The sequence below is a fragment of the Taeniopygia guttata genome, chromosome 3, assembly GCF_048771995.1.
Source record: "Taeniopygia guttata chromosome 3, bTaeGut7.mat, whole genome shotgun sequence".
NCBI classification, from domain to species: Eukaryota; Metazoa; Chordata; class Aves; order Passeriformes; family Estrildidae; genus Taeniopygia; species Taeniopygia guttata.
Window position 1 is genome coordinate 41,000,335 of NC_133027.1, and position 12,983 is coordinate 41,013,317.

Consider the following 12,983-nt stretch of genomic DNA (forward strand, 5'->3'; position numbering starts at 1 on the left):
AATGTCAAAGTATTTTTGAAGTCTCCAATTTATTCCAGGAAATGCATTCAGTTGAACTGAAATAATAAATAATAAATCAACTAAACTTAGTTTTGTGCTTCATCTTTTTTCAAAAGACTGCCTGAAAAACAGTTGTCTTTGGATCTATAAGCTATTGACAGCTGCAGTCAAACTAGTAGACAATAACAAAGAACCTAGTTAAAGAGAGATCTTGCATATGGGCCTCACTATTCTTATTATACACTCTTCCACAGTTCTTTACACATATTTCAGTCTTGCACATTTGAAGTAATGGCAGATCAATAGCTGTCTCTTAATATGTTATGGAAAAAAAAAAAAAAAAGCAGTTTGGGCTTCAAACTGGAGGACTGCTTCTCAAAGGCATCAGTAGACAAAAAAATATGCTTATGGAAGGGCACTGTAGATGTTGAAAAATGAACGAGTACATCAAAGGAAAACTGCTTGAAAGTGGTAAAATATTATTTCCTTCTTTCGTATCGAACCCCAGACAAGTATTTAAATCTCCCTAACTGTAATATTTGAATGCAACCTTAATAAAAGAGAAAAAAGAGAGAATGAAAAGTTGGAAAAATGAACACATTCAATGAAGAAACAAAAACAAAAGAACAACACCCCCCCAATTAATTAACACAGACAATAATTCCCAAATTTCCTGTACCAAAGAAAAGATGATAGTCTGAAATAGAAGCTTTCTAAAGAGACACTGATTAATAACAAAACATCATGATGTCAAACCTAATCTCCTGAAATAGTAAGGAAGCATTTCAAAGATTCTATATGCACTGAAGTATTGGTGGATTTTGAAATTTAACATATCATTCACAGCCCTTCAGAGAGTTCTCTTTCCATTTACTCAATTTTGGTAAAAAAATTAATAGGACCTACAGTTTAATCCTAAAAACAAAATGTTAGTCTAAATCCACAAGTTCAGTAAATAACTTACCGAAGTCTGGCTAGAACTACTTGAAGAAAATTCAGGACCATGCTCAGCTCAGCTCCTCGACATGCAGGCAGCAGCATAGTAAAGCCATCATTTAGCAACTTTTCCTCAGAAAGGCTCAAGTAGCTGCTGGTCTCAAACACTTCCTGGGCCCCATCAATGTAGGTTGATAGCAGAGTCCAGAGATTTTGTCTCTGTGTGTAGTCATTTTTGGTTACTAAAAACTCCTTTGCCTTCTCACGGAAAGCATTTGAGATTTTCTCAGCTAGGGCACTAATGTCCATGTTCTTCTCAACATAAATTAAAAGGAAAGCAAAATGACCTCTCCAGATGAGAGCTCTCCGAGCTGTGGTGATGGAGGATGGAGTCAGGAAATCCAAAAGATCCAACACCCGACTCACTATATCTTCTGTCTCCACAACAATTGCCAGCATGAGGAACAGGCTAAAAAAGTTCTGCAGCCCCACTTCTGTCAGCTCCTGCATTCTTTTCCGATGGAACTTGGAATAAATTCTACATTAGAAAAACAAACAAACAAACAAAAAACAGGAAAAAGTTTCTTAAAGTATGTTATTTTTTATCTTCTCAATTGACTAAAACTGTATTTTCGTGCTTTTAGTTCATGGTTATCCACTTCCTGTGTAACCCTTCAAGTTTAAATACTCCTTCTAATTTCTCTTATGGCTATTGGAACAAACATGGTCTTTCAGTCTGCTTTTGATTTAAAGCACACATTGTTTCCAATTGGAGATGCAGCCTAACCCTTCCCCTTTATCTAACCTCTAGTACCAAGCTGAGCACAATGTTATGAGCAGACTGTCTACTCTGTCCGTGATGGATGTCCTCCATACTGTGCCTTCAAATCAATCAAGTTTAGCCTACGAGGGCTCCTAGGAAAGGGAGCTGTCAAGTGACATCTCTTTGCAGCAGCAAATCATTCCTGTACACCAACTTCTTCCCTGGAAACTTAATTTCTACATGGAAACCAGCTACTGGTGCTATTATGTTACAGTGCTGTAGCTGCAGTGATCAAAGTCTCATCAACCAAACCATCATTGTAGTAAAAGAAAGATTTCTGTTGGAAAATTCCTTTTCTCCACAGCCTGTATCAACTTGTACTGCTCACCTATGGTATGGACAGATTTGAAACAAAACAGAAGAACTGAGGCATTTGGAAGAGAAACCTCTCTCTAGGTAGGAATATGTTAGGAAACTTTATCTGCATTGCTTGCAGGAAAATGCTCAAGCTGCTGGTGATAAGCTGATGGTGATAAGCACTGTGACTTTGAAACTTTAAAGTGGTTGACAAAAAGGAAAAAGCTTATACAAAGACATCTTTTCTGGGAACTTTGCTTGGATGGGACCTTTAAACTTGTATTTAAAAATCACCATTCCTACAACAGAAGAGTAATATGAAAATGGCATAACTTTTTGATTTTTGTGTTAAAAACTTTGGGTATATCCTTCACATTTAATTTAAAATAAGTTCCACCTATGGTAGTTAAACATCCATAAGTGCTGTTTTCCTATTCTGTCACCTGGAAAATAGTTGGAAGTGGTGTTGAGGTTATCAAATCTAGCCACCAAAAATTACAGCAAATCCAATTAATGTTGTTTAGTAGTAAATTACTACTGACAGGCATTTATGTTTTTCATGCATCAATTAATGCTTGGTTAGCTGCTGAAAACAGAGTTCATCCCAAAATCATAGCTGCAGGCTGTTAAATTTTGCTACTTATGTAATTGATTTTTTCAAGGTGGAAATGAAGAAAAGTGGTTCAGCAGACTGATGCACTGTGTGTTGTATGTTATTACTCCCCCTCTTAAATTAGGGAAAGTAACAAGCTATAAGAGCACAAAAATGTAAGTATAATTTTATTTCAGAAAGAACAGAGTAGGCTCATTGATTTTTTTTTAAAAAGCAAAACACTGATACAGAATCCAACAACATATTTGTTTCTACATAGTTGCAGTGATTCATAAAGCCAAACTCTAGTGACTCTAACAACTTCTGAAGTGTATATACACATTAGGCATACTGTTCTTTTCTGATAGCCAAGATAAACCTTCTTTTCTGGAAGAAAAACACCACAACTTTGTAAGGTGTGTATACACATGGGCATTTTTAATGTTTATTACTTGTGTACATGAAGATCTTACTAATGCTTAATAAAGTTTTAATTTATTATACTAATAGTCAATAAAATATTTTTTAAAAACTTAGAAGCCTAAACCAGAAGTATTTCTGTTTTCTCTATCTAATGAAAAAAAATCAACAAGTCTGTTCTAATCATTACAACTGCTATCTCATTACTAGAAGAAAAGCCTTATGGATTAGTATGCATCTAAAACATCAAGGCTTTCATTTAGAGCATATATATTTTATGGTTTTTTATATCATGACTGACTACTTAATTATTATGTTCCAAGATTAAGTAAAATATTAAAATCCTCACAAAAATATTATGAAAAATTTTGAAAACCACTGAAAAGAAATAATATATTTAAATGAAAATGCAGGTCTAGGAAGTGTCAGTCTGCATGTTCCTGAACAACACATGGCTTACGTGCAGCTCAAATGCAATTTCTGTGCTTTAATTACATTATCTATCTGGCAACTGGGTGGTACCACTGTACTGGCTGCCAGTCTACCAAATTCCTGGCCAGTGGGACGAGGTAAATCATCCCACTCTATGGATGCCAAGGTGATTCTTGGACCCAATTACAGCCTCAGCTGGCAACAGGAACTTCAGGGAACAACTGCTTTCTTCAAATTATCAGTCACCCTGGATCCCTCATGCCCTTTACTTTGTCATGAGCAGAGTGCCCTCTGCCTCACATGTGGCTGGGAGGGCCTCTAACCCACTACACTTGTTACAAAATGAGACAAACTAAATAGCATCCATACCGTCCTTTAATCTGTTTCCAAGGATGCACACCATTGTTTTCTTCTTTCATAATCCGTGCCAAAATGCTGAGGAAAATGAAGTAACTGTTGCTGGAGTTGTACAGAGAAGGGACCTGCTGTTCACAGCAGCAGCGTTTCGCCAACTCAAGCATTGACAAAGAAGTCTTACTAACATTTGCCAGATCCTTCAGACCAAGCCAAGGAACAGTAAAGCAGCTGTTCTAAAAGAATAGATGAAAACAGAAGATATTATAAATAACAATAAATGCCAATATTACAAAGGCAGTAAGATGCACTCCTTCACAGGAACAAAAGGATTTGTTCCTACCACAGCTAAAACAATAAAAATGCATTGTAACATTGTGTGCAAAGTATTTTTACAAGATCTTAAACTGAGTAGTCCTGATGAAAAATAGGACTTAAAATGTATTATCATATTCTATAATTTCATAATGTAATGGACCATAACAAATTTAAACATGATTACACAAACATAGCAAATTTAAGGATACTGCCATTGATTAGGTAGTTTTACACAAGTATAGCAATCAAGCTTGGCTACAGGAAAATCAAAATTAATCGGCAAAAATCAAGGACTGTCTACAAGCAATTCTGCATTTTTATATATTCATCTACTTACCAGATTCTTGCTGTAATAATCCCAGAGTATGGTGACAATAGATAGGTTCAAATCCCAGAAACTACACAAAGTCAAACAGCACTGAAGATGCATTCGTAAGTGTTCCTCCAACACACCAGTCTTGAAAACGAAGTAAAAAATTAATTGTAGGATACATAAAACCAGTACTACCAGACTATTCAAAGTAATTTCCTAATATAAAAAATATTTAAAATTATATACTGTTGAGTAAATGCATCTTCTAATACAAGCAATGAACTCGAAGAAAAAAGCTGACAATTGCACCTGGCAAACCAGCCAATGCTGGTTCATCCCAGAATCACAGAATCATTTAGGTTGGAAAAGACTTCGGAAAACGTTCATAGGAAAGAAAATAGGAAATACCAAACAATATGAACACAGTGAAGCATTCAGGTAGTACTTGTGTGATAATGAAAGTGGAATTATTCTCATCCAGCTTTTGGTAACAACAAAACAGAACTTTCATGGGAGGTAGGATATTAAGAGCTCCATGCCCTGAACTAAAATTATGTGTTTAACCCAGCCTATTTTAGGCATCCTACTTTAGGGTGATAATTCCTGTAAGGGCTTAACTGCCTCCATTGCTTGCAAAAGTGGCTTAATGGACCAACTTGTGTGCAGTTGTTTTAAGAGTAGACTTTTACATGAGCGAGTCAGTCTAACACCTCTACCTCATGGCAGGGGTGTGGGAAGTAGATGATCTTTAAGGTTCTTTCCAAACCAAAACATTCCATGATTCTATGGCTTGCTCACAGTGCTACTTCTTATGTCTTACTATGTCTTGGAGTGTTTTTTTTTTTTTCCTGTTTTCAATGCCACACAAATGAGTCTAAGTCATTAACTTATCTCTACCTGGATATACATTCATGTGGAAAACTTGACTTGCTACACTTTATCACAACACTGCAAACAATTGTACAATCACCTACAAGAACTCCTACCAAGTCTGCCTTCCCTTCTCACGAACAATTAATGTAGGGCATATGGCTTCTAAAGTGGTACATTCCTAACACAACTTGAAATTGAAAAGACATTTTCAGTTGTCATAGAAAATTATATATTCAAGACATTATGTGTAAGATACAAAACCCAATGAAATAGGAAAGTAACTTTCCAGTAAAGACTCATTAAAAATATTCAGAATAGTAATTAAAATGTAATAAAAATGCCTACAAATGAAAGGTAATACTCAAGTATTTTTTTAAATATATGACATAACTATTAATTCATTAGACTTCCCAAAAAAAAAAAAACCCCAATCTTGCACAAAAAACAAGGGACAGAACAGCTGTTCTTTTTTTAATAAATAAAAGAGTCTTGATGTAAAACAAAAAACCCACAGCTGAGCATAGCTATTTCTCTAGAGGGATCTACCCAGTTACAAGGTTAAAAAAAAAAATCAAACAAAAATGAAACAAAAAAACCAAAACACACATTCAAAAAGTCCCAGAAAGGGAATGCTTAGTCTTGAAGTTGTATTTTGAATCTATGGTTATGTTTAGAATCTAATTCACCAAACACTGACTGCTTCAGTTAAATTAATTCAACAATAAACATAGCAGCTGAGAAGCTTCAATTTGAACCATTATTTATCTGTACAACAATAGTTTCAGAAGAGTTTCCCAAACCAAGCTAGCACTGAAGGCTTTATCTCAAATTTAATATAAAAGAGTATCCAGACTTCAAATATCCCTGGGATTAATGGATTCTCTCATTGCTCTTTTGCTTAAAATGGTCTCTTGCACTGCTGGAAATACTATCAGAACTCTTGAGGCAGTCAGCTTTTAATTTATTACAAAAGGGAGGAACACCTGATACTATCAAGATGATAGTACTATCTAAACATAACATTTTTCTCTTATGACCTCCTACAGTAGTAACAAAATTAGTTTTCCTAGAAACCCAAGAAATACTTCTCTATCTCTCTTAAAGTAGAATTAAACAAAAAATACAGTGAAAGTATAAAAAAATTGAGGCAGAAATGAAACAACACAAAGCCTTTATTTTCTAAAATGAGAAGTATAATAAGACAGACTGCTATTAGTTCTTGCAAACTAAAAAGCTTTTGATTCTCACAATAAAACTTCACAAACACAAATTCCTCTTATACTGACAACCCACAAATCTAGTCAGTTTGATGTTGCCTGGTAGACAAATACAGTTATGATAATATTACTACTACAACAATTTTCATTTTGTAGTACAAAAAGAATTGTAAACCAGCTTTTTTTCTTCTTTTGGACAAGAATTCCAAATTCAGACAAAGTAGGAAACATCTCATACAACTAGCTTCCCCAAAAATGCCCCTTTTTTGTGATAGAACTGGGAGTTTTTTCACATGAGCAACTTTCTTCAACTCTTATATATCTGGAGTTTAAGAAGAGAGCAACTTGTGGCTGAAGGACTCAGCTGTTGGGCAACTGTTTGAAGCTGAAGGATATATCCAAGGCAGAAGCACACCACACTTGCCCAGGTATCAATGGTCGCTCATCTTCTCACAGGGTGCATTTTGTTCCCATCACTATTGATCCCGTAGGATGAACAGCACTATCACATCTTTTCCTTGCTCAGCAGCAGGCTGACTGGATCTTAAAAGTTCCCATTGGGAACAGGGCATTTGGGGCACCCCTCACCCTCCTTCACCTGGACATGCAGCACAATGTTCTGGATGGACGCACCTGGATTACCATGCCTTAGGCTCTCTACTGCCTGCATGTGGACCACTAAACACAACAGTATTACTGAAACTACCAAAATGCTGCAGATTTAACACTGGTTAGGCATTTCTGTATCCCAATGCTTAGCTGTCCTAAGGATGTTAAAGCTAACAGTGATTGGTAGGATATTATCAGTTTACCTTACAAATGTATGTTCTGCACCTTTTTCAGATGCTTTTGAACACAAAACTATACATACTTGATTTCTTCTTCATTTTCCCCCTCATTCAGTGTAAATTGCCATTCTTCTGAGCATGTACAGCCTACAAGCTATAGGGACATTAGGGAGTAACAAGCACAAGATTGAAGTTGATGAACACAGTACTAAATATGGTTAGTTTTTAAGTTGCCATATACCTAAAAATGAAGTTTTTAACTACCAACTCCTGCCCTCTCTAGCAAACGGACAATTCACTACTGTTTCTTATAATTTATTTTGCATAGCTATTGCTGTGCATCTTTAGTAGATAACAGACTATATTCTGAAAAGGATGGCTCAGATAGGATTAACTAACAAAGTCATGCCAAGTGTTAATAGGCAGTATCATAAATTCTGTCCTGCTGTTCATTCAAAGAGTACTATTACCAGTTTTGCTTTTTGCCATTTTTCAACATTCCATTTCAATACTGACTTCTTGATATCTCACTGTGCTCTCATTACTACATTTTCTGGACTCAAAAATACTTAAGAGATGCAAAAAGACAAAAGGTAGGAGTGGCCACTTGAAGCTGACAGATCAACAGAGGAGACTGACATGTCTACTGGCAAAAGAATTCTCCTTCCTAGACACTGTCAAGAAGGCTCCAGTGCAGGGATAGGGAGTAGGATGCGTGTTTTATTAAAGTACTCCATTCACTCGTGCATGCACATACAGAAATTAATGTTCCCCAAGGAGCACTTCCCTCGGGCAGCTAACTCCATAATGCAAGAAAAAATAATGAACAAATAAAAAAATGAAATAAACTAGAGGCTCCTTAGATGGTTGGTAATAGTTGCAACCACATCTTTGGTAAATAAGGGTTTGTTTTAATTCCAACACTGGTTGCCTTTGGGAATTAAAACACATATTTGCTTCATATTACTGTGTCATGACTGACTCAATATGCAAGTCTTCTGAACTTGGCCACTTAGCTGCCTTTCTAAAGTGTCTACAGTTCAATACTTTTTTAACAGAAGCATCAAAAACTGTGTATTTTATGTATGTTCTGCTTCAAAGTAATCTTTATTTAAAATAATAAACACCCACAAGAAAAGGGCGTTATTTTGAAGAAAAGAACATTAACTACAAATGTGTGTCTCAGGTTGCTGCCATACAGAAGATGCAAACAGGAAGGTGGCTAATAAGCTACTCAGTTTTTATGCATCTTACCTAAATCTCTCCAATTTCTCTCACAGAATGGTAAGCATCCAGTAATGTCATCACTTGTGGTTTTAATGTATACGCAGTCTGTATTTTCAGTCATATACTGTATAATCATTCAAAAAGACTTAATCTTTTAAGCTGAAAGACTACAACTATGTAGCCAAGCATTAAGAGTTTATGTTTACAGTATTAAAACTCTGAAAAATCACACTACCATTTTAGCTCTCAGCCACAAGTATTTTCTTGTCAAACAGTTGTAACAAGTATTGTTCTGTATTCCAGCTTTAACTATGATTGTTGCTACTCCATGAGCAACACAGTTACAATAATTTTAAAAAACTGAAAGAACTGATTCCTCTTCTGCTTTCAACAACTTTGCATGATTTTTCTTAATTTCATATACCAAATGAAAAAATAAACACGTTTATTCTTGTCTTAAACATACATAAATAAAGACAATATTTTTACAGGCATTGCGATACAACATTTGAGATTTGTACCATGCAACTTCAGAACAAATTTACAGAGCTACAATGTAACTTATTTTAAAAACTTGATGAACAGCATATTTAAAAGCATATTAAAAGGAGGTCAATTCTGACCTCTGGGCCATGAAGCATTGCATTAACAGTTCTGCAGAAAGAAAAATGATAAGGTATGAAATGAGTGCTCAGAAACTAGAACCTTATCAGTAAGAGTTTGATTCAAGCCTGTAAGACAAATTGCTCAGCAAGGCAAGTCACCTTCCCGCTGTGATGAGGATATAGCTGAATTTTCAATGCAACTGACTATCTCCTTCATCATGTCTCCTCAACTTGATATCCTTACATTCAGTATCTGATTTACATTTTCTAAGCATCCAGTTCTTATTCTGAATACATCTTGTCTAAGAAACCATATACTACCCTTCCAGGATAATTATCTTTTTTCTTTATCTGACAATTTAGTATCAAGCACAAGCACTTTAAAGCAAGTGGAACTGCTAACAAGGAGGGAACTGTACACTGTCATAGTTTAGCTATGTCAAGGTTGTTCATTTACCAGTGATAAAAACACGACAACTCCAAAAATATACTTGTTAGTTGGACTTTGTTTCATGCACTGTCTTTTCCTGAAAGCATCCCTGACACTTCCCTTGTTCATTATTCTTGCCTTTATACACTTACTTGAGCATCAGTGGATTTTTTAAGGAGTTCCTCCACAAATTTCCAATTGGATTCCTTCTGTTTCTGAAAAATAATTATGAACATGAAATAGCATTTGTATCCCTTACAGGAAGCACTATGTAATAACACAAATGTAAGCAGACAAAATATTTAATTTTATGACGGAATACAGTAGTCATCACCAAAACCAGCTTTTGTTATTTGAATGCAATTTATACCTGTCCTAAAAATTAGCCCTCAGAAAACTAATAAAAATAAGACGTATGCAACTTGAACCACTTTAGGTGATTCATTTGCAATTCCAACCTTCTTTTTTAATGGAGATGAAAAAGAATCAGGCATTTTTTATTAGCCCAAGCAGTATGCCTTACAGTTTCTTTCTTTAATGTTCTGTAAAAAGGAAGCTATAAGGGGTAAGAAGGAAGAAAAGGTATAATCTCATATTTTCTTGCTTATTTCTTTTCCATCTATTTATGCAAAGTGGTAAAGAAAAGGGTAGAAGGCCTTGCAACTAAGGCCCTGTTCTCAGGAGGAAAAAAAAAACAAGGCAAATATACTTACATTTCTAGGAGATTCAACAATCATCTCCTACATACAACTATATATATAGCCTCTGTAGGTAAGTAGATGTGTGAACATAGTACTTCCATCATTGTCCTGCAATCATTGTTCCCTCCACTACCATAGCTGTTAAGTCTTGTACATTATTCTGCAGACAGCTATCCTTTAAACATCAGCTTAGAACAATAGCTGATACAATAGCATTTTATGCTTTGGTAATTGAAATATAACAATTTTCCAGCAGCAACACCATTGTGTTCCATTCTCTTCTGCTACTGATTAAACTGGTTAATAGTGGGGGTTGGTGACAGTTTCACACAGAACTCCAGAAAGCACCAAGATAATTTTACAAATTGATTCTTTTAAAAGATGCACTAATACTAATCCAACGCTATTTGACTACTTGGTGACTATATTTTTGCAACACAAGAAACAGAATACTGAAAGACACACAATGATAGCAAGTCACAGCCCACAGACTGTTTATAGAACAAATATAAATGAAAGGAGATCTACAGAAAGTTATACTAAAGCTGTGATTTCATGATTCAGGAACTTGACCCAGTTAAGAAATTCCCACTGCTTCTTCCTCATCCTGAACTCCTCTTTCTGCACTCACAGCTATAGCATGCCACTGCTCAGTTGTTCTGGTACTTCTGTTTGTGGGACTCTGAGCCAGAACAGTGAATCAACACAGAGCTTAAGGAGAGGAAGAAAGAATGAAAAAGGGAATAGGGCCTGATTTACATCACAGGACACCAAAAATTGTGCCAGAACAGCAGAGGGCATATCATGCCTAGGGTGGTGAACAGGATTTAAGCTATTACTGATGCCAAAGGCTCTGTATCATGAAACCAGGGCTAGCATCGTGTCAGGAGAGGACGTTGCATCAACAGATAGTCAAGGAATAAAGGCAGCACTTCAACAACAGGTAAACCCAGGAAGTGAACAACCAGCATTTCAAGACTGAGCTGGCCATTATGTAAATTAGATTTCTGACTGTATTTTAGAGCTTGATGTTATGTGAATGTCTACACACAGGCAACATCCTACTGCTGGATTTCAAGGAAAGCTAAGGAACTGCTAAAAGGCCAGTTTTGGCAGTAATAAGTGAATATTAGAATTATGCTAAATGTCTGTGAGAGCACTTGAGTGTTTGAATCAGCCTGCATAGAACATGTTTTTAGCAGTACCACAGACCACAGACACATGTTTTATACAACAGGTGTTTATTGCCAAAGTTCCAGCTCATCTGCAGTATGCAGATCGCCTTACAAGATCTTGGAGTAATCTAGGGCAAACTCCTGACACCAGCTGGGATTGATTACAAAAGTGCACCCAGGTTCAGTCCAAAGTTGGGAAAGAAGGACACCAACCACCTGCTGCACTCTTTTTAGTTACAACTGTATCTACATTTTAACAGACTTGCTTCATTCAAATCCCAATAGATTTATATCCAAACAGTATTCCCTACTGCACTGGCAATATGGCACAGCACCTGTTTATCATTGTTTACAACCCATCCCTGTCAAAACATACATAGAACCTACATCTTCAGCTCCAAACTGTGTGTCTTAAAATATCCTCCCTCCACCCCAGAGAGTCCTAGAAATTAACAAAACCCAGAGACCTCACAGTGCATAGAAGTGCTGCTAAAACCAAAAACTTGAGCTGAGTTTGCAGGAAGAAACTTTTGCAAGGACTAATAGCTGAGTACCTGGAAAAGCCATATTAGACTTCTTAGCTGGAAGTCCATGTTTGCATATCTTGCCACATAGTCATTTCAGATTATTCTATTCAAAGGCAGGAATTCTTAGCCCCAAGTAACTCTGCCTATATTACCTTAGCCTACAGGATATTAAAATTGACCCCTGCAATGTTCAGAAGTAGCAAATTCTCATCCGGTCCCATTTGAGTTTTAAATATACAAATCCTGCTTTTCAGAAGAGTGAAGTGGGACCTGAACAGGGGAATATGGAAAGAGACACATCCCTTAGAACAGTCTCTAAGAAACCTGTCCAAAACTTTCTAGTTTAAAAATGTGGTTTCATGTATGTGAAATATATATTCAATCATTGCATATTTGAAATTGCAATTTATGAGCTAAAGGGGCAAAAAATAAAAAGAAGCAAGACTGAAACCTATTTAGAATTTTAAAAGCTTTCTCAACAACCTTACAGCTATGCAGACCACATTAAAAAATTGAAAATCTTCCACAGATGACATAGGCTTAGAGGCAATTTTTGCTACAGAGCACATGAATAACCATCAATATGACACATCACACTCCCACCTCTGATCACAGTTAATTAAAAGAAAGCATGTGTCATAAAGCCATTGCATCCTATGTTCAATCAACAAAACAGGACTACAGAGTCCTCATGTAATTCTATGGACTTCACAAATTCATGTCACAGACTGTTTTACCTTATAATGTTTAAAAAATATTCTGAGATTGCAATTAAAAGAGGGGAATAGGACCCTAAGGGATGGTTACCATCAACCTATGACAGATTATAATACAGTGGTGAGTGAGAAGGCCCTGATGTTACTGATAAGAATTTTTCGTACGAGAACGGGGATCCCTGGACAAACAGTAACTCAGAAATGCAAAACAAAGCTAACAGTTTGAACATAAAGACTAC

The 12,983-nt window shown here is 36.0% G+C and overlaps 1 protein-coding gene across 3 annotated transcripts in view; it reads right to left on the reverse strand.

The window, feature by feature from the left end:
- MMS22L (MMS22 like, DNA repair protein) overlaps nucleotides 1–12,983 on the reverse strand; it is an 89,593-nt gene that overhangs the window by 55,280 nt on the left and 21,330 nt on the right. For all 3 annotated transcript variants that reach the window (XM_030267628.4, XM_032747244.3, XM_072926692.1), the window contains exons 11-14: nucleotides 9,778–9,840; nucleotides 4,510–4,629; nucleotides 3,870–4,090; nucleotides 965–1,474 (exon numbers count right to left, since the gene is read on the reverse strand). In XM_030267628.4, coding sequence (XP_030123488.4) covers nucleotides 965–1,474; nucleotides 3,870–4,090; nucleotides 4,510–4,629; nucleotides 9,778–9,840 — 914 coding nt within the window. The remainder of the gene's footprint in view (nucleotides 1–964; nucleotides 1,475–3,869; nucleotides 4,091–4,509; nucleotides 4,630–9,777; nucleotides 9,841–12,983) is intronic.